The following is a 25169-nucleotide window of genomic DNA, read 5'->3' as shown; positions in this document are numbered from 1 at the left end:
GGTAGAGTTATTTATCACGATTATTAAAATAGTTCATAATAATATGTGACTGTAAAATTTTAAAACCTATATTTGTTATTTTCGCAAATATATCTAATTAGATTTAATTATGAGTCAGTTTACTTTTAATTGTTATTTTATTTGTAAAACAGCAAAACTTTTTAACAGTGCCTTTTTGAAAATGTTGTTTACTTGGGGTTTAAAAAGACTGTTTTGCAAAGTTTCTGTAATCTTAAAAATAAATAAGCTATTCCTAAGTAAAACAAAATTAACTGAATGTCCTTCCTAAGTATAATAATAAAGTTATGATCCACTTTCACTGATATTACCAATTTGTAATCAGAACGTTCATCGGATTAAGTTGTGACATACAACTTGCTTAATATGTAGTAAAACTCATCCCTAAAGGAGATTTCGTGAGATTATTAGCAGACTAATCAAAACAGTCTCCAAACAGACGGATAGATATAGCTAGATACAATCATTCAATCCTAAGCGATACGTGACTGTTCGGCTGATTACTTTGTTTGTTTGTTTGTTTGTTTGATATTTAGTTTTTTTTATGACAAATTATCCCTCGACTGCATAATCATATCAGCTGATGGATGTCCACTGCAGAACATAGGCCTTTTGTATAGACTTCCAAACATCACGATCCTGAGCCACCTGCATCCAGAGAATGGAAAGGGATTTTTCCATTCTCTGGATGCTTAGATGAATTGATTATAGTTGATATTCGATGAATATAGTTACATAGATATATCTATCCATGTAACTATATTCATCAAGGGATGTCGTCAGTTCACCTGCCACAAAACTACCAACTGCGTCGGAGAAGTCGTCAAACCTTGTAGTATACTGCAGATACTTTAATTATGATCTTAGTTCTTTTCTTAATGATTGCTTTTTGTTCTTCCGGAAGAATATGGATGGACCTTTTTGATTTCCCACTAAAGCTGATCATGCATGCCATCGAATGATGTGATAGTAAGTGGCACAATATTTTAGTAATCGAACCAAAAATCCACTGGTTATAAACAGTCATGCTGGTTTGTTTGATATACTAAAAGCTAATTGGCATGATTAATGTTTTCCGAGAATCATACAAAATTATTTTTTATAAAAAATTTATTAATATTTTCATAAACTCAGGTAATCAGCCTAATGAATTCTTATGTAATTACATTTTTAATCGTTATAAATACGAGTAGGTACGTTTAGAACACCGAAAATTTGAGTAATGGTAATTTTTCATTCCAAGCTAACAAGTGGAAACATATTTATTACCCCAAGTCCATCTACCCTTCACTAATTAACCCCTTTACAATTTGTCATAAAGAAGTGCTATCAATAATGTTTTATCAACACAAATCGTGCGTCAAAATGTTGTACATATTCAAAACGTTCGAGTAATTACCATCACAATAACAGAATGAAAGTCTGCTTTTAACTAATTGTTGTTTAACCGGCCCCATGACAATAATGTTCTACGGTATTTTAATTATTAACCCCGGTTTGTTTCGTTAAGGGGATTGTAATTATGGGTTCATATAATTATGGTTTTATTCTTTCAGATTTTTAAAGTTTTTCGTCATAATTATAACATAATTAGTGGTTATACGACGACCAATCAAAAAAATATCTGATTCATATAATAAACTTTTTTTTCTTTGGTTTGAATCGTTGTTATGTATTAAAATGCGGATAAGATAACTTTTAATTTTATCAATTTCCAAAAAAAAAGGAGGTTCTATTTTCTATTGTAAAACTTATAACTTAATAGTTATTCGATGTTCTCATAATATACACGATAATTCTAAATTTTGACGAGCGCGTAGCAACGCATTCTACCAAATATAAGAGTACTCAATCATCATCATCATCATCATCATCATTATATCAGCTGATGGACGTGCACCGCAGGACATAGACCTTTTGTAAGGACTTCCAAACAACACGATACTGAGCCACCTGCATCCAGCGAATCATTGATGCCATTAATGCCATCAGTCCACCTGGTGGGGGGTCGACGAACACTGCGCTTTGTAGTCCGCCCATTGCCACTTCAGCTTCGCAACTCGTTGAGCTACGTCGGTGACAGTTGTATAATAACAGTACTTACTAAGCATTCTCTAAAGCAAAGGTTCCCAATTTGTTTTCTTATAGATCACTTTGAAAATTGAGCTGGTTCCCGCTCCTGCAGCTATATTTCTACTATTTCCCAAAACTCGACAAAAAATTTGACTATTAGATCTTACAACGGAAAGCATTGCGGCTGAGTTCCAACCACGAATTTTCAGTTTTCGAAAGAGTGAGATTTGATTGGTTATTTTTTAATTGTCAGTGTCAGTGGATGTCGAATAAGTAGTTGAACATTTAAAAAAGTGATTCCATCCAACTTTACTTTTTGATATCACCATATCACAGAAGCAATCAATTCTCACTAATTGTTTTTCAAAAAATTCCCCCATTCGGTATGAAATCACTACAAAACCAGATATATTTTCCCGGGCCACTGATTTGTTTCCTGAATTGTGAACCATTTTTTTTTCATTGGACAAAATTTTGTCTACATTCCTCTTCACTGGTCGCATGTTAGCACCAGCACATGGACCACTTTGGGAATCAATGGTCTAATACGTTGCTGTATTACCGGGGATGTTTTTCCACTTAACACCAGATGAACCATCTGCTTGTTTCGCCAACTATTACTACTTAAAAACATCCAGTTTTTTTTAAAGAATATTTGCCATATATTATAAATATGACCAATATGCCCATTCCCCTCCAACTAGTCGGGAAAGACTGTACAGGAGTGGGTACGACGATAGACCAACGGGGCGGGGATCAAACCACCCCTCGGTGATGAGTCCGACCGCTCTTACGATTGAGTTATTGAGGCTCTATCTCATTGCAGACGGAGAATCAACTACGTGCCAAAGGAATGTCGTGATAATAATTTGCCCAAACACTTCACACTAACTATTAATCCAACGGAGAAGTTTATCAAATTAATGTGTACTCGTTCTCAAGGCTATGTTAGCGTAATTTATTTTAGAGCTATAAATTTTAGAGGCCCCGCACGTACCTGCTTCAACCTTGGCTTTGAACTTGTTTGGTGTTTATACTCACTGAAATAATATTTCTTTTACTCGTACATTATAATGTATCTAATATTTTTACACTTTCCTAGCGTAAATAGGTTTTTCCAATGATTCTTCTTTTACAAATTAGGCGGCGGCAAAGAGCCATCTAAAGCCAGTGGCTTTCTGCATTCTGTTTGATGTCGTCGGTCCACAAAGTCTACCATAAATGCGCTCTCCGATGTGGTGCTATAATTTTATATGATAAAATCAATCCAGAATACGTATGAAAAAAAATATATATATACGGTCGAATTGAGAAACCTCCTCCTTTTTTTGAAGTCGGTTAATAGGTTAAAAAGGTTACCAAAATGTTAAAAATTACCACTGCAACATAATTGTGATATAAATAAAACATGAAGACAGCAGACAGCAGTTACAGCGTAATAACTAATAATATTATTTCTTTATTACAACGTTTTTACAACAATTTTTATGATAATATTTTTTTCCCATTTCCATTTTGATAAGGATAAACGATCAACTTTTACACGGTTATGGACATTTCTGTCGCCCTCCGTTGCCGTGAGATTTGGTAATTTATGTTTTGCTCGTTTCCATTATATTCGTCCGGATGTTTAGCAATCACAAGATATGTCTAAAGTACTATATCACTGACTTCAATTACCTTTAGGCTCTGACGGTTTCTACACGGTATCGCACCGAAACGCTAAACCCTCTTGGCGGTACGTCTTTGCCGGTAGCTAGCCTCTGCCAAAGTTACCAGATTAGACTAGCTGAGCCAATTTAGAAAATATAAAATCCTAAGCTGACCTGAGAATCGAACCCAGGACTTCTCTGTTGAGAACCACAGCACTAGCAACTACCAAAAAAGCGCCAAAGAGGTAGTCAAAAAGTTAATTAGCATTCTTGTAACACAGCCAAAATTTGGTAAAAAAGCAAGTTATCCGTCATAAAAAACGGCAGTCTGTTGTTACTGAAAAACGGGTACAGTCACATTGCGTGTTGCCAACACTAGATTTTATGATGATAAGCTAAAACAAAAGTTTGCTTTGGCACAAAGCCTTTAACCTCGTAACAACAATTTAGTTTTAGCATTTTAGCTTATTCACTTCCTGTCTTCGTGGCCAATCTTAAAATTATTTGATTTTCAAATTAATATTTCGATCAACAATGGTTTGATGAGCATATATCATATCTATGCAAATAATCTATCTGTGTATAAATACAAAAATGTCAAAACAGATGACATTGTCAGAAATATTAATGGAAAAATTAGTGGAAGTACTCTACTTTTTCTTTTTCCCACGATAGTGGATATATAAAATGTTATAAAATATTAAGTTTAATTGTATTCATTATTCGTAACTGCTGATTTTTTTTTACCGTTGTTGTTTGTAAAATGACGAAACTTTTGAAAATGATTTTTTACCAGAAGTGCTTGTAAGTAAAGGCATCCTTGACATGAAGTAAATTAAATTAGAATTTTGATATTACATTACCAGCAATAACCTAGTAATTTTAACAAGTACTCACCCACCTTTTTATAAAAGTAATTTAGGAAAAATCCGCAAGTTAAAACTTCTTGGAAATATCCATCACTGAATTAAGGCTAAGAAAAATAAATTTCCAAATAAAATACTGCCCATGAAGCATGTAAATAAGTCTATATGAATTAGGGAAAGCATCTTTCATCTCCTTTTATAACGATAGCCTGTGTACCCCAGACATACTTGATTTAGCGTTTGTTATGATGCCCCGTAGAAACCGTCCGCGGTATGGATAGAATAAATTAATTGTACCTCTTGCAAGCAAGGTCAAAGGCACCATTGTCACCTAACCAGCCCCTGTAGCCAAGTGGATTGTCTTTCCACTATCGCAAAGGAAAACACAAAAAGTACTCCTCTCAGAATAACAAAAATATTTCTTACTTATGACTAATATTACTCTTAGAAAAAGGATATAGTACTTTAATAATAACACTTTTGAAAATAAAATGTCCACAGTCCAACTACACCTAAAATTCTATGCACAGTTAGGGCAATTTTGTTTCGCACACTGCAAACAAACGTGATTTATGCACGAATAATTTCATAAAGTCGAGTTTTCTTTTGAGTTTAGGTTGTCATGGAAGACAAGTCTTTCGTTTTAGTTCATATTGTGGGGGAAATGGATAAACTAACAAGTACCTGCCAGGACCTCTCAGACCGTACGTCGGTACTTAAAGGTTAATATGCGTTATATATGTTAAAGTTTTGTGGACTCGTGAAACCTGCTACCTTTTAAAGGCATCACAGTCCTAACTCCGTAATTAGTTATCGTAATTGGTTACCTATGGTAGGAGCATAGACTGAAAAGTTTCAGCCTTCACAAAATAAGGTACGAGTATGTCTAGCCATTGCAGGCTTTCAGTCCATTTCGGTGCGATTAGATATTCATAAGGCGCCATCGGCCCCGCCCATGTCTGCCCCCTCCCCCCTTGGACGGATTTCGTATTTTCCTTGCATGTAAACAAAAAGTTTTACAACTCAGCCGTAACATGAATCTATAATGCGTTATTCTTTCCCTCCGTCTCTCGACGTTCCCCATGGTCTAAGAGCTAATGTAAAAATTTCAAGATAGAATTAAAAATTAATTTACAGCTAAGTTTGATAGATTAAAAAAAGTCCGTAGTTCAGTTCAATCCTCGAGTATCTATTACCTAAAATAAATACTTTCGCTGAATATGGGACTTGAGACAAAATGTTTAGTATTTTCAATATTTAAAAAGTTTAGATAATATGATGAAACACATCATTGTTTTGAAGCTCTATTTGAAAGAGAATAAAAGGTTGTGCCCTAACTGTTATTTACTTTGTACTGAATAATTTTAAAAGGAAACACCAGTAATATTTCAATTAACTCTAGAGGATTTATAGGATCATCATCATCATTATCAGCCAATGGACGTCCACTGCTGGACATAGGCCTCTTGTATGGATTTTCAAACACAACAGTCTCGAGTCGCCAGTATCCAACGGCTTCCAGCAAATCCTTGATGTCTTCGGTCCACCTAGTACCATTTTAGCACCTTGGGACCCCAACGTCCATCGGCTCTTCGGCTTACCTTTTACTACTTCAGCTTCGCGACTCGCTGAGCTATGTTAGTGACTTTGGTCCGTCTGCGGATCTCCTCATAGAAAAACTTCATAAATAATTCGTTCCATCGCCCGCTGTGTAACTTTGAACCTTCTTATAAGGCCCGACCAAGTATCCGATCCATAGGTTATCATTGGCAACACGCACTGTTTGAAGACAGGTACTGAGGAATTTTGGACGTAAAGATATCGCGGAGTTTTCCAATCGCAAAGGCCTCAAAAAATAATAATTGTATTGATAAATAATTCGCCGATAGAAAAATACGAGTAAACGATAATAAATATACTTCTTCTATATGCGAATCATTTAACAATACAATTATTATTTTTTAAAGATTTTAACTGCTTAAACAAAACTGCTATGCATTTGTACAAGACAGGGAAATAGTTTATGAAACTGTAGTATGTAATAGAATTTAACCGACTAACTCTGAGACGAACTAACTGCAAATTCAACCACTGATACCGCAATTAAGTGGATTACTTCGATCTATCTGTAGCCATCTTCTCCAACTCCCTTAGGAGTTCCCCTGAAATCCATACCTACAAGTCATACTTCCCCTTCCATGCCTTTCTACTGATTTTCCTTTATAAATTATTTTAATCGTTACTTAAGACATTACCTAGCACTTAATATCCATACTATCTGTCTGTTTGTCCGTCTTTCACGGCAAAAAGGAGCAACGAATTTACGTGATTTTTTAAATGGATAGTTGAAAGAATGGAGAGTGACATAGGCAACTTTTGTCTTTCTGACCCCCACTTCCCTAAAATGGGGGGTGGAGGTTTATATGGAGCATTTGTAGGGTAGGGGTAGGTAGGGAATAAGCGCACATAAGTCAAAGGGAAGCCTGACCGGGTCCGCTAGTTATTTTATAAAGACGTTCTGACACAGCCTTATAAATAAACCCCAGTGACACTCGATCCAATTTTGAGATGGCTTCAATTGCAAGAGGGTATGATTTATAAATTTACCCTGTCTTGATTTGTACTTCGGTATGATAAAAGTAGATGTTTTGAACAGTGGAAGAGTTTGGGGGATGCCTTTGCCCGAAATTTTGGGAAGGAAAAAAAATCAAGCTGAATAAATAAAATATGACCTTTTTAATTTTATATAAGCTTAAAGATAGCCTATTCTATTTTAGTTGAGTATGGATGAGTATGGATATGGACCCCATGTAACCAGCCAAACCACCGTAATCCAAACTCTTGGTTGTACCTAACAGTTTCTTTGCGTACCATAAATATGATAGAAACAAATCTTACAGGTTTATATCAGAAATGTCTGGTGGTAATTTTTTTCTATAAAATCTTCTCTTTTTCCTTAATATTAATAATTTTTATATTGAAATTATATACATATTATAAATCTCTTGTGATCTATTTTGAGCATATTTTTGAAAAATACTCAGGAGGATATTGGGTCAAAACAAACGCAATTTTTTTTAAACTTTATTATTTTTCTTTATAATGTTTATTATAGATGTAATTTATAGATCGTGCAAATGACACGACCGAGTATCCATAATACGTACAACAAATATTTATACTATTGTTACTTGTACAATAATAAACTTTCCACATAATAATAACTGGTTATAGTAAACGAGATCTGTTACGTAACCTATACAGAGGAAAATATTTCGGCGAAATATTTTATCTCTTGTTACATTTTTACACAAAGATGATTTTCAAAATTCTATCGGACAACATGTAGAGACCCATTTACAAATGTTTTTTACATGACGCTCTCTTCCATTGTCAATGAGACCCTTAAGTGGCACCCTTAGTGTGGGGTCCAAAAAAAGGGTATTATTATTATTATACACGAGTAGTTTACACGACAACAAAGTCACAAAAGGAAACAGAATTAAAATTAATAAAACGATATATAGGTATTCTTTTGTTTTACTTTTCGACAATTTCTAATATATACTTTCGATAAATACATTATAAGTCCCTTGAGAAAGAACTATCTTCTGACGTGAAAATTTGTATTTCATAACCTTTACCTTTCACCAAAAGGATTTTGATTTTAGATATCTATAATAAAAAGGAAAATCACAGACATTTTTAAAAAATTTTTTATCAAAAAGAATATTGAAAATAAAGAATGTCGTCCACAGGTGTCATTAACAATGAAAGAGATGTTTTGCTGTGCAAAAATAAATTATAAAACTTTGCCGGCCAAATAGACGTTGAGTCATACTATATGAAACAATTTAATTTAATATTCACTAGTAGTATTCGCATGTTTTTAAGTTTGTAAAATTAACAAACGTTTCATTACGTTTATTGTTTTTGTTGATTTCGTATAAACACTACCCAAATTTATTATAACTTTAAAGACTGTTCAAATTAACAGAATCAACTTGTAATAAGAATGAAATCTTACATTTTATTGGTTGTAAGTTTTACTAAAAACCTTATCATTGCATTGTAATGATACTTTTAATTACAGGACATTTAGGTGCTGTTTTGTGATTGGTGAAATGGAAGACACAACATAGAACGCAAAATGTGAAGGCATCGCCGTGCGTCGACGCTAAAGCTGTTTACTAGATTCCTTTTAAATTTTAGAAAAACTCTCATAATATGCTGTGGGGTTTCATGAACGTCTATTTGGCGATCAAGTTTTCATTTACTGTTAAGTATAAAATAGAACATGAGTTTTATCTTTACACGTGCAAAACTTCAAAAGAAAAGTATCAAGTTTGTAGGATATATACATTTTAGAGTTGATTTTTAAATCAATAGAATATTTTTAGTATTTAATGACAGCATCTGTCTTTAAAAGCACTTCGATACCTCAATACTACAGATGAGGGTAATTTTTAAAAAAGTGTTAGGACGGGGAACGATTACATGTGCTTTGACCTTTAAAACAAAATATAGGTGGAAACATACTTAACATAGTTAAGTATGCATAAGTGCCCAGTTATGCATAATAGTAAAGTCAAATTCCAAGGTTGATGAGACACCATGCTGTATTAGATATTATAAATATGTTTCCACCTTAATTTAATATTTGTTTAATTTTACTAATTCGTAAACACATATTTGCTAAGTAATCTGTGACATTTATTAATTATTTAAAAAAAATATAATTCCTATTTTAATACTAAAGGAAAGATCACGCTTAGAGGAAGGTAATATACAGATGTTTTTTTTAAATGAAATATTATTACTTCGTTTATCTAAACTGTAAAATTTATACTTTCTCCTATATTAATACTATAAAATTTAACCTATTTATAATACTAATAATATGTTTAATTACATAGACTGTACACGGGTCATATAATTAAAAAAAAACAGAACAAATTAGGTATGTTATGTATTCCTAAAAAATCTAATTTGCTTATTTTATTAACTTATCAAAAAAATATATAAAAACAAACACAAAATTTTATATTAATCAAAAGTTTTACTAATAAAAAGACTATCATTCTCCGATTCCAATACATCGATCGTTATTAATTCTGATTGAATTGACCATAATATGCACGTCATATCCAATCCGATTGTTTTAAAAAAACAATTTATTTTCGTTTCGGCCATTTCCATTATTATAGTATCCCGTTATCTGGCATTGATCGAGCGGCGATACTTTCAATAAAATTGCACGACATAAAAATTAAATGCATTTTATCGATACTCTACTTTGAAATAAAATCACGTTTCCCTTTGAATTATTATCAGCCATAATAATTAAAATATTATTTTATGACGTGATAAATGACGCAAAAACAGACAAAGAACAACTACCATTGCAAATATAAACAATTATTATTATCCTGAATACATTTGAATGGAGGTATTTTAATTATTATGAAGCTTCATTACCTTGAATTAAGACTGCTACTCCCAACGACCTAGGTAAATAATTTTGACGAGAATCGTTGAATGAGACTAACTCAATTTTTTTGGATTTTCTAAAATATTTTGTTAGTTATCGAATTTATTTAAAAACAACGTACTAAAGCTGGTTACTTTGTTGCAATGTTTGAACCTATTTTAAGTGGTAGTTTCGCGTCAAATGGATTAAGTTATGAAGCCGTGTGTTGGTTCGCTTGAGTAAGTATAATTATTATTTATTAATTCAAAATATTTTATTCAGTGTTAAAGGCAATAAAATTGCCTCGGCATGTTTACCATTAAGTATAATTAAGTTTTTAATTGTTCTAATTAATTCTTGATTTGAACCTGTTAAAACTACTAGTTGGAATAATTTATAAAATAGAAGTCAACACAGTTTTGTTAATTTTCTGTTGACGTAAATCTTATTACTTTAAACAATTATTATATTGTTATAAATAAACTGCAATAACTTTAATTTGCCGGAATATGAAAACTAGTTTATTTTTTTTCCATTTTGGATTTGTTTTTAAAACATGGCGTCTTCGACTTTTAAGTGTATAGAACGCATAATCTAGCTTAAATGGCGGTGGTCATATTTTCATCCCCAACGTTAATACTGCGCGTTGCAAGAACAGGCTCATGATTAAAACCCCCCAAATGTATACGAAACTAACTAAGAACCCACAAAAGATTTTTACAATTGGGAAAAATAAACCTCAGTAGTTCAATAGTTAAGGGGCCTGACAAAAATCCAAAATGCTTAGGTTTTGACTTCCTGCCCTTTAGACTATTGTTGAACCCAATCATTCCACGATGTTTTTGACTTATTTTAAGAGATCAATAATTATTGACCACGCTATAAACGTGGTCAATAATAATTTATCTTGAATACTATGACTTAAAATGTGACTAGTGTGTAATTTAATAGTATTAAATTAAAAAAGACATGACATGAGTATAAAAAGGAAACTGTTCGAAGTTGCAATATTACCATGCCTAACGTACGGATGCCAAACATGGTCACTAAGAAAAGAAGAGGAGGATAAACTTTCTATCTGTCAGAGGAAAATGGAAAGAAGCATACTGGGCGTAAAAATAAAGGACCGAGTAAGAAACTAAACCATAAGGAAAAGAACACAACTGACGGATATAATAAAAAGGATCCGATCCTTAAAGTGGAAATGGGCTGGGCATATTTGTAGACTGCAGAACGATAGATGGACCAAAAGGGTGACGGAATGGGTACCAAGGGGCGAAAAAAGAAAAAGAGGTCGCCAGAAAAGGAGATGGAGAGACGTCTTCTCACAAACGACCGGCACGGCCTGGATGCGTACAGCCCGAAACAGGAAAATATGAAAAGATTTGGGGGAGGCCTACGCCGTACAGGCGACTTGTATCTAGTGTATTATTTCTTTTTTATTAATGTTAGATTGTAAGTTAAAATTGTAAATGGATACTAGAATAAAGGCTTTTTTATTTATTTTATTTTATTTTATTTTAAATTAAAAAAGACAAAATAAGGAAGTAAATTTTGTATGACCAGTGTCAGTCGTTTTTATACATAGTATTTACAACAGTTTTTTGATTATTCACTAAAACTTTACTTACAATTTTACATTCCTTATAACAAACAGTTATATCTAGATAGAATGATTCGTATATCTTTACTCTTTTATCATATTATGTACAATACTTTTATTTTCTAAACATTTGTGTTAATATAGTATTGTCAGCTGTTTATCATTCCTGTTTATTCATTTTTCTCACCATTTTGTTTTGTTCATACCATTATCTGTTTTGATAGTCACTTCACTTAAGTCCATCTCAGTTAACGGAAGAGAATGCGATAAAAATAATACCAGCCTATAAATGGTCACTTTACATATTATAACTTTGAACAACCTATCTACATTTTAAATGTATTTGTATGCCATAGCTCAAAGGAAAATACGACTAATTGATAAGATACATACCATGCAACTTGTAAAATAAATTACAGGAAGTGAATTTGTTGAAAAATTTGAAAACAGTAAGTGAAATAAGTCGCTATTTCCAAATACAATATTAATATACACATGTAGGTGTGTTGATAGGTGGCGGATCGTTGGCCTGCTATTGAAGTTTGAAGTTTTAAAAAAGATATTTTTTTAGCAATAATAATTGAGAAAACACACACTTGCGTAGACGACGACGTAGTCTTTTATTTCAGCAATAAAACTTGAGAAAAGAGAACTCGCGTAGATGTTCGTAGAACGTCGGCGTAGCGCAGGCTACGATCTTGAAAAAAGGCTAGTGTGAAGAGATTCTATCTATTCTATATATAATCTCTTTAAACAAGTATTATTTTTAGTTTTGTATCATAATTAAGAGTATCAATAATACGAAATATAATGTAGTATGGGGTTAAAATGATTCTTATGCTTCTTTTGCATCTGATAATAATAATAAAGCCTTTATTTTCAATGAAATAAAAAAAAATATTAATTAAAATTTCAACAAATAAGCAAACATGACGATTATTAATTAAAATTTAATTTTTTTTATATATTTGAAGTTATTAAATATTTAAACTTTAAATTTACAAAAGAAGTCTTCTTCCCTTGTCTATGGCATAATTAATATACTCGAATGATACTATTAAAACGATATTCTTAACACTAAACATGATGAAAATTAATACAGTCATAACCCTTAAGATAGAATATATACAATTATATAAGAAACAAGCACATCTACTTGCTCAGGGATTAATTAAATTTATATAATACATAACACAACCCACACTATGAAATAGCAAAACTATTTCGGCTGCTTACACTGATATTTGCGCCTAATTAATTAAAATATGTCACAGCATGACTTTTCAAAAGTCTTAGAACGAACCCCATGGTAGGTATTTATCAAATTAAAAGTTAATTAATCCATATAGATTTATTTTGGAATTTAATTATCCGTAGATATTGTTATGGGAAAAGTTTCTAGTACCTCGTTAGATACGTGAAGCAATAGAAATTAGTCGTCATGTGATCATGCATGGGTGCTGCCGACAGCATGGAAACCGCTACTTCATTCGATGTCGCAAATAACAAACTTGAAGCAACATAGTGTTACTTCGGTTTGTTTACAAGAAGACGGTTCCCATCAAGATGACATTCAGAAATGATTGGAGAGTGAAACAGAATCTTTACATCCCAAAACTTATCCCCTCTTTTATCCCCTCTCTCAACGCGCACTGCGAGCGGCCGCGCGCCGCGACGCATGTGTACTTACGTATATAGGTAGGCAGATATATATTATTTTTAATTTATTTTGTATCAAAAATACTTATATAGATACATTTAAAGATACTTTGCATTGGATAAATTAATTGGGTCACCGTTCTAAGACAAAAGAACTGTCATTGTATAATCTACAAAGTAGATGTACGCAGCTTATCGTCTCTTATTAGGCTAGGAACAAATCGACTATCGGATTATATGATTATCTGAAGCCTGCTACGTTCCATTTCATATACTGCTCACGTCAACCATTAATTAGTTCGTGACATTTTTGTGAAGCGGTTCAAAATACCAATATACCAATTCATAAATGAACTGACATTTAGGTATTATTATTTTACAATCAACTAACTTCAAAACTCGTTGAGTTGATTGTTAAATAATTATTTTATATCATGAGTTTTTGTTTTTGAATACGTTTTGATGAAGAAATAAAATTAAACCGTTTTGTATGATTGACATAAAAATAAGTAAAATGGAACGTAGCATTTTAAATAGATATGATAATTTTACTAAACAACTTTGAAATTGGTTATATTAATCAAATTGAATCACTGAATATTCATATTTTAAAGGTAATCAAGTGTATTTATTTTTCCGTTTAAAAACCGTCGCTTGGAATAGAGGATGTGACTCAAATCATTATATTTTATTTAAATTTAATTTTAAGTTATAAAATTATTTTTTATAATTAAGACGAAAACTAATTCAATAGCAAAGCAAAGAAGTAACTTATCTTGAATAAAATTAGCTGAAGAACTACAAAAATATGAATTTATAGGTATATCAATTGTAAGTCTCTCAACAAAAAAACAGAACCAATGTAAAAAGTTAAGACGCTTATAAGTTTATACAAAAATCTATTAAGTTTTTAATGAACATTCTGTAAGTAAGCTATTTCATAAAACATTAGTACTTGAACAACAAACATTTCGATAAGTGTCAACATCCCTATTCATAATTGAATAAATATAACACCATGTTAAAATCGGACCTGCTATAATATCACAAGCATCATTATAAACAGCGAAATAGATTGGGACACTATTTACACGGACAGACCAGTTTGCAGATGTCAAGACAACGCCAGGAAGAGTCCCACGGCGAGGACCACGCAGTGGAGTGAGGTTGGGGCGAAGGCCTGACCGCCCCTCTGCATCGCGGCCGGATACTCACCTGACAAAGGGAAAATCGAATTTGCTTCTTTGGCAAACATTAAAACTGTTCTCAACAATAGCATTGCCGATTGAACAAACTGTAATTGAGTAATATAAAACGAGATATACAGTGGCGTGCACAAGAGGACCCAGTGGCAGTTTCATACTGTTACTATCGCGTTAACGTAAACACGAATTTCTAAAAATTAAAAAGTTTCTAATACAAAAATGTTACTACTCCATAGAAGAGTACTTTGCTGATACTTCAAAAAAATAGTTGTAATTATATTTCTTTTAAACTCAATGTCATTTAGTTTTAACTTATATAGTTTTAATTTTATTAATTAAACATTTGTTACCTAATACGTAAGAACGTCTTTGTATAATTAAATTTAATGTTTTTCGCAAATAAACGATTCTGATTCTGCTTCTAAGGAATTGAAACAGCGCCATCTATTGACTCAACTGCACAACTGTTTCAATTCCATATAAATTCGCGTTTACGTTAACGCGATAGTAACAGTATGAAAATATTGAAAACTCCCACTAGGCACATAACTAAAATAAATTACACAGAATAGAAAATTCCTTCTGAGTCCTCAAGGTTGGTAGTGGATAATTGGATCTGTGGAATATACTTTACTGGTCAGTTGTGTTGTAGCAGTAGTGTTGCAGAGTTGTGTTGTTATGAAACCCGAATTTCCACTAATCGTTTGACAGTGGTGCAGAAGAAAGAAATCTGAATTCCGAATAAACTACGTATCTACCTATTACTTATATTTCAAAGTTATGTTTAGAAATTGATAACTATTATCAAACATTTCAAAAGTAAACAAAATAAAATAAATAATCACAAACAATAAAAGATTGCGATCAACTTTGCAAGTGTATCAAGTGTATAAGTATATGTGTAGTGATCATAGAGTACGAAAAGGAGCTCTCAATCGCCTTTTAAACATTAACGATTTAAATATTCGTCTGCGGGTGAGGCACTCGCAGTCGCTTAAATATGCCTTAAAGAATAGTTTTTGCGAAAAATAAAAAATCCTTCTACTCCCCAGCCGTTTCTAGATCTGTGGATAGCAATTATCATAGAACCTTACGAACTACGAGTATTTCTTTTAAATATCTAAAATGAACTCGTATTCTATGAATACTCATATTTTTAACATATGACAAAAAACATGTGATTCGAAACATTTTACGTCATTTAGCAGTGTATTTTTGTTTATAAATCTTCATGATGGCGATGATTTTATTATTCATCTGATTTACGTATCTTTTATCCATAAATATTGATGTCAAATTAAAGTATTTTATGCAATAATTCTGTTTGCCGAAAAAAAGAGCTACTAGTTCGTTCCAATCTATCTTAATTCATCTATCGAAATAATAAGAAACTGTTATTTTACTGCTGTTAACTTTGATAGTTGCCAATTCGCCAGACTGTAAATTACTTTGCTAAAAAAGACAATGGATTAACGTAATTAGACACGTTCCTTCGACCATTCATTTCTTTGATTCATCGCTGTCGTTGTTAACGGTTACAGCATCTTCGAGTTTTATTCCATCGGAGGATTTAAAAATACTTCCCTTTATCTTACGGAGGTCGTTTATCAAGGAAATTGGGATCCCCCTAATAGATAGTGCTGTCATGGGCCTTGGATATTGTATTTTTTTATAAATGGCTCATCCTTTAGAATAATGAATATGAAAAATTTAATAAGCTCATCGTTTTTAAGCTTTGTTGTTTTATACTAAAATGAGAATAGGAATTTCAAAAGACTCTGTGGTATGATGTTATTATTAAATATTTTATGAAACAAAGGAGAAGTATAAGAGCTTTTAAAGTTAACCAGCAATATGATGGAAGTACCTGCATTATCTCACTACACAACAATATTGCTTTTCAAAAGGTGTATAGGTTTTTGCTCTGTAGGTAAACGGGGTAAGGGTTTTGCTTACACTATTATAAAGTTATTTATATGGGTAAAGGAAAAGACATTTTATAGGTTGTTTGTCAACAATTTTACACTGTATTTTTTCTCTGCATACAATGATAACATATTGATAGAATTTAATGAATTCACCCTAAATAAGTATTTTTCGCCAGATATTTGTTTCTGTTTTAAGACAGTGTCATTAATTTGCAAACAATTAATTAATTTCATCAGCTATCATAAAAGTTTGCGAGCCCCTGCTATATTTGACAGCTATTAGCTCTGTTTACTTAAATAACAGTAGGGTGACAATGCTATACAGCTTGGCAAGTTCGTTGATGACACTCCCATGGTATACGGGCGACGGGGGGATAGACTGGGCGGGTGTGAAATCGTGCGTGAGGGAAAGTGAGGTGCCCTAGGCCCGCGCGGTCCATCGGGAGTGTTACGAACGAATTTGCCAAGCTATAAATAATTTGATAAATAATAAAACTCACCATTAAGTACATGCACAACAATGCTCTTAGCCTGAGCATTGCTCGGGTTGCACTGGTAGGTCCCTGAGTCAGAAGGCCTCGCTTGCTGGATGAGGAGGAAGGAGGTGGTCGTCTCCCCCTTTTCCGTGACGACTGACACGCCACCTCTTGGGGAGTCGTAACTTATTATCTGGTTAAAACAATACAAAAAACTATATTATAGGTTTTTTTTTATAATAGGTGACGTAACAGACACACCTAGGCCTGTAGCCATGTGGCACGGATTCTCTTTCTACGATCGCAAATGCTTCAAAATGTATGGTAATGACATGTTTGACGGCCTCCGTGGCGCAGTGGTATGCGCGGTGGATTTACAAAACGGAGGTCCTGGGTTCGATCACCGGCTGGGCAGATTGAGATTTTCTTAATTTGTCCAGGTCTGGCTGGTGGGAGGCTTCGGCCGTGGCTAGTTACCACCCTACCGGCAAAGACGTACCGCCAAGCGATTTAGCGTTCCGGTACGATGCCGTGTAGAAACCGAAAGGGGTGTGGATTTTCATCCTCCTCCTAACAAGTTAGTCCGCTTCCATCTTAGACTGCATCATCACTTACCATCAGGTGAGATTGTAGTCAAGGGCTAACTTGTAAAGAATAAAAAAAAAAAACATTTGCTATCGACAGGTCACGTGAACAAGTTATCGATTGGATCTGTCGATTAAGTTTTCCATACATTGTTTTTAGATTTGAAGCGTTCGCGTTTGTAGAAAGTAATAATTAGAAAGTAATAGTAATAGTTTGTAATCTACGTGCCACATAGCTAAAGGCCCTGATGTTAAGTGCAAAACCGGTTTATAACAGAGCAATATTTTCAGTTGGAGTCAGTTAAGTGATCAGATAACATTATGATTTTTTGTATGTAGACGTTTTCTGGGATGCAAATTAAGACTCAAAGTAACTTTTATCGAAAATCGTACTATTACTGAATGGTAAAATACTTTAGATGGCCGTCATGAATTCTACAAATAAAGTCATAAAAATGCAAGCTAGGCTACAAAATACGCACCGCATCATTGTGATTCCAAAATATGTACGCCGGTGGCTCGGGTGAGTACAACACTACGCATGTTAGGTTGATAGTGCTGCCCCGATCGATGTAGAGGTCCGGACCTCCGATTATTTCTGTCGTTGGTTCTGAAACAAATAACATTAATTTAATAAAATTTACCGAATCATTTCACCACGGCTAGTTGCCTCAACTGGTGACAGAAGGGCTGGCTCATTTTTTACGCAAAGGATCAGCCTGGCTGTTCAGCGCGGAAATGCAGCCAGTATTCTTGCCACCATTCCACGTGGGCATGGTTTGTATAGTTATTAGGATAAGTTAGCTTAAGTTCCTTATTGTATTCTTACTCAATAAAAAAAAATAAAAATTAATAAAGTATTAAACTGAAATACGATGTTACTTTGCATATCTTCATTCATCGTCATCATCATCATATCAACCGTTGGATATTTAGTTATTCACTGCAAAAGACAGACCTTTTGTAGGGCCTGCCAAACATAAGTTTCCTACGCTGCCTATACCTATCTAGTGACAGCTTGCATCAATTTACTATGCCTATATTATAATAGTTTTGTTTAGGCTATTTACTGCAAAAATATTATTATTGCTCGCTTTCTCGTCGCTTTTTAGCAGGGAATAAGCTGTCTGTAAAAATATTTTATTGATTACTGGCATGCTATTACCTACTCAGATAGCTGTAGGTACTTTCATGAAATGCGACATTAGAATTAGAATCAACATAACTTTGCATCATATTGTGAAACTTAATGTCACAATTAACATGGCATCTTTGAAAAAAAAATTTATAAAATTTATAAGTAATTATTTAATTGCAGGTGCCGTTCACAATAATCTAAATATTAAGGAGTAGAGATACTACAAAAAGTCACTAATTGCTTGCAAGGACCATTGCACCTTGCTCACAATTTGTAGGCAGAGCTGTGAAAGATAAATCCCCCGAAACTGTAGTCTTATGAATAACCACTAGCCTTAATAAATTCAGTGTCTGCGAGACTCGACATAATAACAAAAAAAGTATCTATCTATTCTGGAGAAATTAATTAAGTCGCGAAGACGTTTTTTACAATCCTCCCGGGTTGTCGCCCGGACTTTTATTGCTTGATAATAAACAGACGATAAACATCGTTAATGTCGACCATGTTTTTACACCAAGATATTAATTTGTAAGATTGTGCGGGAATCGTGGTTTTAGAATCGATTTGGATTTGCTTTATTATACTTTTATGTGCATATTTTTGGAAGATACGGACTGGACGAAATTTCGCATTTGAGGTCAAATTACATTTTTATTTAAAAAACGAGTATAATGAGTTCTTTCAAATATTGCCAAGAGTCAGTGGAGGTTCTCATAGTGCTGGACTGTGGACTCAACACCGAAAAACGCAGTGAGAAGGGGTACCAAAAAGTGAGAAGAGGTGAAAATAAGTGCTGCAGAACAAATTAAACAATTTTTGAATTGTTTCGAATCGATTTCGTTGGTCCCGAATTCCACATGGATAAAGCCTTGGGTGAGTGCTTGTATATGTAATTATTATTCAACTTTAATTTCCATGTCAATGAAAAAGAAATTACAAACTCTTTACACTAGCTATTGCGTAGCGTACGTTATTTAACTAACCATGACAAGTGTACCAAATAAAAAGTATTTTGTAGTAGAGAATTAAAAAGTCATTCAGTAAAACGCTTACGAGTCCCTTGGGTTTCATATTAATTGGGTACGTAATCGTAGGGTAGATAGAAAAACACATGTCAACAACATAATATTCCTGCGATGGGGTCGCCTGACCTTGGGCATGACACTGACCCGTCATCCCTCCGAACGCGTTCTGTGGGGCGAAGAAATAATTAAACATTTTCGTGTCACCCTTGCATGCCAATAAGAACGGCATGAAAGTTGGAGGGGTTTAGGTTGCGTGCGTGCCATTAATATGCCGCACATAATTAACGAACTTGTTCAAACGTAAACATTTTAGTACCCGCTAACTTGCGGGGGCCCGTGACTCGTGACTCGATTTACTTTGGTGGAACTTTTTAACGAAATTCAACTTTGAATGTTGGTTTATGATACTTCAGTTTTGTTGTGTGGAAAGTTGTGAAACAGTTAATTGTGTTCCAAAGTCCTTCAATTTTGCTAATATCGAAAGAGTATCGTGTTCCAAAAATGGACGATATTTTTATTTAAAAAAAATATCCGCAAAATGTTACAATAATAACGAATATAATTTTAATTTATTTAATAGGGGAATGGGAGATATATGTGTGTATCGATAAAATGTGGACATAACAGATATGAATGAATTTTATATTTTACTGAAAAGGTATTCAGTTATTATGCAGTAGTTGACTATATATATAACTTCATCTGCCGTTTGATTTTGATTTTTGATTTTTTCTGCGAGAAATTAAGTTTTGTACTACGAGTAATTACACGGATGGAACTATGATGTTAATATAAAAAGAAAGATAGAATTGTACAATTTAATTTTCACACAAGCAGCCGAAAATCTTTGTTAACTTGATGTGTAAGAAATAACAAAGTTTAACGAATGTTTACCATGTTGTATATACTCGTACCCACGTTTCTTCTTTTATTAATTCTATGAATATTATGTAAATATTCTAGTAAAGTTCATATGATTCCTATTGCAATGCGATATTGTAGCCTATGATCATAGTTTACAAGTACTGTCAAAAACCTTTTCCAATTTTATTATTAATTTGTTATAGGTTCTATTTTTGGTGAATAAGTAAATTTTTGGTGAATAAGTGAAAAGATATTTATCAAGGTTCATTACTCAAATATCCCGAAAATGGTTCAGTTAGTGGTCAACTTTGACAAAAGGAGGAAAACCGACGACTTAGAATTAGCCACTTTCGGAAAACTGCGTGATATCTTTAGACCAAAAATCATCAGTGCCTGAAGACCAAAATCATTGAACAGTGAAGGTAATACCAATGACGACTTACAATCCAACAAGAACTCTACATACAAATCCAAGTTATGATCTTTAACTATGAATTTTATAAGATCCAAGTCATTGAACTAAATTAGAAGCGAAGATTCAGTTAGATTAGTTTTATTATAGTTAACATGCATGAAGTAATATGACTGCAATAGCTTTACAAGGTGCAAAGCTGAAGTTACAATGGGCACATACTTCAAAGAACCGACGGACGTCGAGGACCCAAGTGTTTGAACTAAAACCTCGCACAGGAAAGCGCGATGTTGATCGACCCTGCACTAAGTGGATGGACGACATCAAACGGATCACAGGAAGCACCGCGGTGTTTGTAACTCCCTACAGAAGTTTATCCAGCAAGGGATGTCAATCTAAACTATTGTGAATGTTATTCATATTGATTGATTATGAAACACAGCTAAAACTCACGTGATATTAGGTCGGAGTATGCCCGACTAGTTTTTAACCCATACGGGGCCCTTAGTCATGAGCTGGTTCTTGCATCGCGGCACGATCCAAACTGCGAAGCGGCTGCGCGACGCACTGCTGCTCGCATTGCGCGTTGGGAGAGGGGTTGAGTTGTGGGGAGTGAAGGTTCCGTTACACTTTCCGACGGTTCATTAATGTCATCTTCATTAGACTCGTCTTCTTGTAAGCAAACCGAACTAACGCTATCTTGTTTCATAATCAATTAGAATGTCAATCTGTATGATGATGATGGTTGTTATCATTAAGATTTGTATCTTAATGATAACATAAAGCTAAAATATAATAAGAAAATATATAAACTTCATTTTGCACTTGCTGCAAAACATAGGTACCTAACATGTATGGTATTGTATAGTCCAAAGATGAGGACCTCCGTGGCGCGGTTTATACGCGGTGGATTTACAAGACGGAGGTCCTGGGTTCTATCACAGGCTGAACCGATTGAAGTTTTCTTAATTGGTCCAGGTCTGGCTGGTTGACCATCCCACCGACTAGCGATTAAGCGTTCCGGTACGATGTCGTGTAGAAACCATAAGGAGTGTGGATTTCATCCTACTCCTAACAAGTTAGCCCGCGTCTTAGATTGCATCATCATTTACCATCAGGTGAGATTGTAATCAAGGGCTTACTTGTAGAGAATAAAAAAATATATATACTTAATGAAATAAACCTACTTAATATAGGTTACAATAAAAATATTGTGGTTAATCAGATTCGAAATAAAACCACGTTCTCGTAAAATGTAACATAAAATGTTTGTAAGCAATATGTTTTTATTGTTGCTGACGTCATAATGCAGACAACACGACAAAGGCAGATGCACATTTCATAAAAATTTCATTTCATTTTATTCGAACAGATTTCATGGAATCGATTGCCTATACATTGAAACAAAAAAACCGTCAACGGCACAATGGTGTAAAGATTGCCTGAAATGTGAATAGTTCAATCCATCTATTGCACTGTTTTCCTACATAACCTTAAAACAGGCTTTTTGCCTGTAAAATGGGAAAGTACTTAAAAAAATATAATAACTGTTTTTAACCCTAGAAAGATTGCCTACGCCTCAGAGACGCCCACGTCAATTAAAAATCGCTGAATCTTGCTAATGAGTTTTACTTTTTTGGTAGCACTTTCGTCTATGAACAACATTACAGAATGATAAAACTGACCATTCACGGTCAGTTTTTGCAGTTATGACCAGGTGACGCGGTCCGGAAGCTTTTAGTAAAAGTATGAATTCGTTTATACTTACATAAAATGTTTATAATATGTATTGGTTTTAGCATAAAAAATTTTTATTAAATAATTTTATTAGTTTGTAAAAAAACATAAATAATTTGTGATAATATTTTGCTGTAAACAAAAGGCAAGTTATTTTGTTTGATTTTTTCTAGAAGTTTAATGATTTTATTTTAATTTACAAATTATAAGTAATTTAACTAATATATATTTAATAACCACACATGAAAATAAATAAATAAATAGGTAGGCGGTACAAAATTGACACCGCACCTTGAATTTGCGTCAGTTTTGGTTGTCAACTAATATTAAATTTGCTGACATACCTATAGTTCATTATTGAAGGCACATAATTGTGTTAGATAGATCAGGGAGAGGCTGTCGAGAACTGTGTAATTAATTTCCCTATCTAATCGCAGAATTGAATTTTAAGTCGTGATCTTCTATATTGATTTATATTTCAAATGTCATATTGCTGGTCTATGAGTTACAAAATAAAAAGATACAGTAGGATAGACACTGAAGAGTGCCATTATACAAATAAGTTGGCAACCGATATAATAAGTATGGAAGTACTATATTTTTATTACTATAAAGTACTATATATTAGAAAAAAAGATAATTAATTTAATATTAAAGATAATTAAAGACCAAAACTAAAATTGAAAGTGATTGAATATCTAAATTACCTATAATATTTTTTTATTCGGTTTTTCCTATAGCTTCGCCCATCGTTTAAGTGAATAAAAAACGCATAAATATTTCATATCTCTAAAGGATTTTCATACAAACATTCACTCTCTAGAGTCTAGGTATTCCATTCCACTCAGGTTTTATTTTAAGAAAAAATGAAGTTTTCCCAACGTCCATTTTATCATAGTACCCTTTTTACACGTTAGGTACTGAGTCGATTGAAATGTAGATTTGAATACTACGAAGTTCACTTACCTACGACATTTAAATGTATAAAATGACTCATGTGAGGGGTCGTTGATATCTGGCACTCGTAGATTCCAGAGTCTCTGTGTTGAGGGTATTTTATCTGAAACAAAACGTAATGATGTTATATTTGCTTAGGATTTCGTTGAAACATTACCTCAACATTTATTTGAACAAAGTATACGTTTTTCTTTTTTTTTAAGTTAGCCCTTGACTACAATCTTACCTGATGGTAGGTGATGATGCAGTCTAAGATGGAAGCGGGATAACTTGTTGAGCTATCGCTTGGCGGTACGTCTTTGCCGGTAGGGTGGTAACTAGCCACGGCCAGACCTGGACCAATTAAGAAAATCTCAATCTGCCCAGCCGGGGATTGAACCCAGGACCTCCGTTTTATAAATCCACCGCGCATACCACTGCGCCATGGAGGCCGTCAAAATTGACGTGTATTTATTCACGTTTATTTCATTCACGCACAAGGACCTGTGTCGATTTTACTGTGTGAGATAAAGGGTTAATAAGTCTTGCTTATGATGCATTTCAAAGAAGCCCTTAATCATTCTAGATTTTAACTTGTTGTGTAATTGAAGAAGAGAGAGACTTTTGAGATTGTGTGCAGGAACTTCATCTCGTTTGTCCTTCCCTTTTTTACCACAGAACAGCAAGACGCCGCGAACGGTGGCATCCTTACTTTGTGGATGTCCAGGCACCTCGTACTTATCTGCATACACTTTCATAGTTGGCACACAAAAGTTTAGAATGTTTTTACGGCATTTGTGTTTCCTGACACAATTTTAACCTCTACAAGGTATCTAGGCAAGCGCGCTTCAACTTAGACCGTATTACTGCTTTCCATCCAGTGGCGTACACTTCATACAAGCATTAAAACATAAATAATTGCAAGAGTTGTTTTCTTAGTGCTTATTTAATGAAGATTTTCCCAGTTTGGTTAATTTTTATTGCATACCCTGATCGACTACCTTATGCACGCCACTGTTTCCATCAGGCATATTATTGTAGTCAATCGTGAACCTATCTTCCATAAAAAAAGAAAAAGATGTTATTCTCATAACATTCGCAACAGTAAGGCCTAACTCAATTTTCCATTATAGCGAATGAACATAAAATTGAATTATTGCCGTTTTGGATATTTTATCGTTTGTTTTCTATTAAATCGTCATAGATAATTATTAGAAATATGAAAATTTGTTTGTTTTTTCTTACTTTTCGGATGGCCCACAAAACTACAATCTGTTTCTGTGATCTTCTTTTTTTTTAAGAATATTTGCCATATCTTTTAAATATGACCAATATTCCCATTCCCCTCCATAAAGTCGAGAAAGACTGTATTAGGAGTGGGTACGACAATAGACCAACGGGGTGGGGATCGAACCACCACCCTTCGGTGATGAGTCCGACCGCTCTTACCGTTGAGCTATTTAGGCTATAAGGTTTTGGTACGTCTTGCAGATATACTAAAAATTAAATAACTCACGCGGAGT

At 33.6% G+C, this 25169-nt stretch overlaps 1 protein-coding gene across 2 annotated transcripts in view; it reads right to left on the bottom strand.

The window, feature by feature from the left end:
• Positions 1-7358: 7358 nt before the first annotated feature.
• The window catches only part of LOC112053383 (tyrosine-protein phosphatase Lar-like), a 126709-nt gene continuing 108898 nt past the window's right edge, over positions 7359-25169 (bottom strand). The window contains exons 5-8 of one of the 2 annotated variants that reach the window (XM_024092783.2): positions 23677-23770; positions 18017-18144; positions 16975-17143; positions 7359-14583 (exon numbers count right to left, since the gene is read on the bottom strand). In XM_024092783.2, coding sequence (XP_023948551.1) covers positions 14456-14583; positions 16975-17143; positions 18017-18144; positions 23677-23770 — 519 coding nt within the window. In that variant the 3' untranslated portion in view covers positions 7359-14455. The remainder of the gene's footprint in view (positions 14584-16974; positions 17144-18016; positions 18145-23676; positions 23771-25169) is intronic. The other variant, XM_024092784.2, reaches the window with a different exon arrangement.

The sequence above is a fragment of the Bicyclus anynana genome, chromosome 6 (assembly GCF_947172395.1).
Source record: "Bicyclus anynana chromosome 6, ilBicAnyn1.1, whole genome shotgun sequence".
Lineage (NCBI taxonomy): Eukaryota > Metazoa > Arthropoda > Insecta > Lepidoptera > Nymphalidae > Bicyclus > Bicyclus anynana.
The sequence above is the reverse complement of the archived record's forward strand: the minus strand, read 5'-3'. Positions and strand labels throughout refer to the sequence as shown.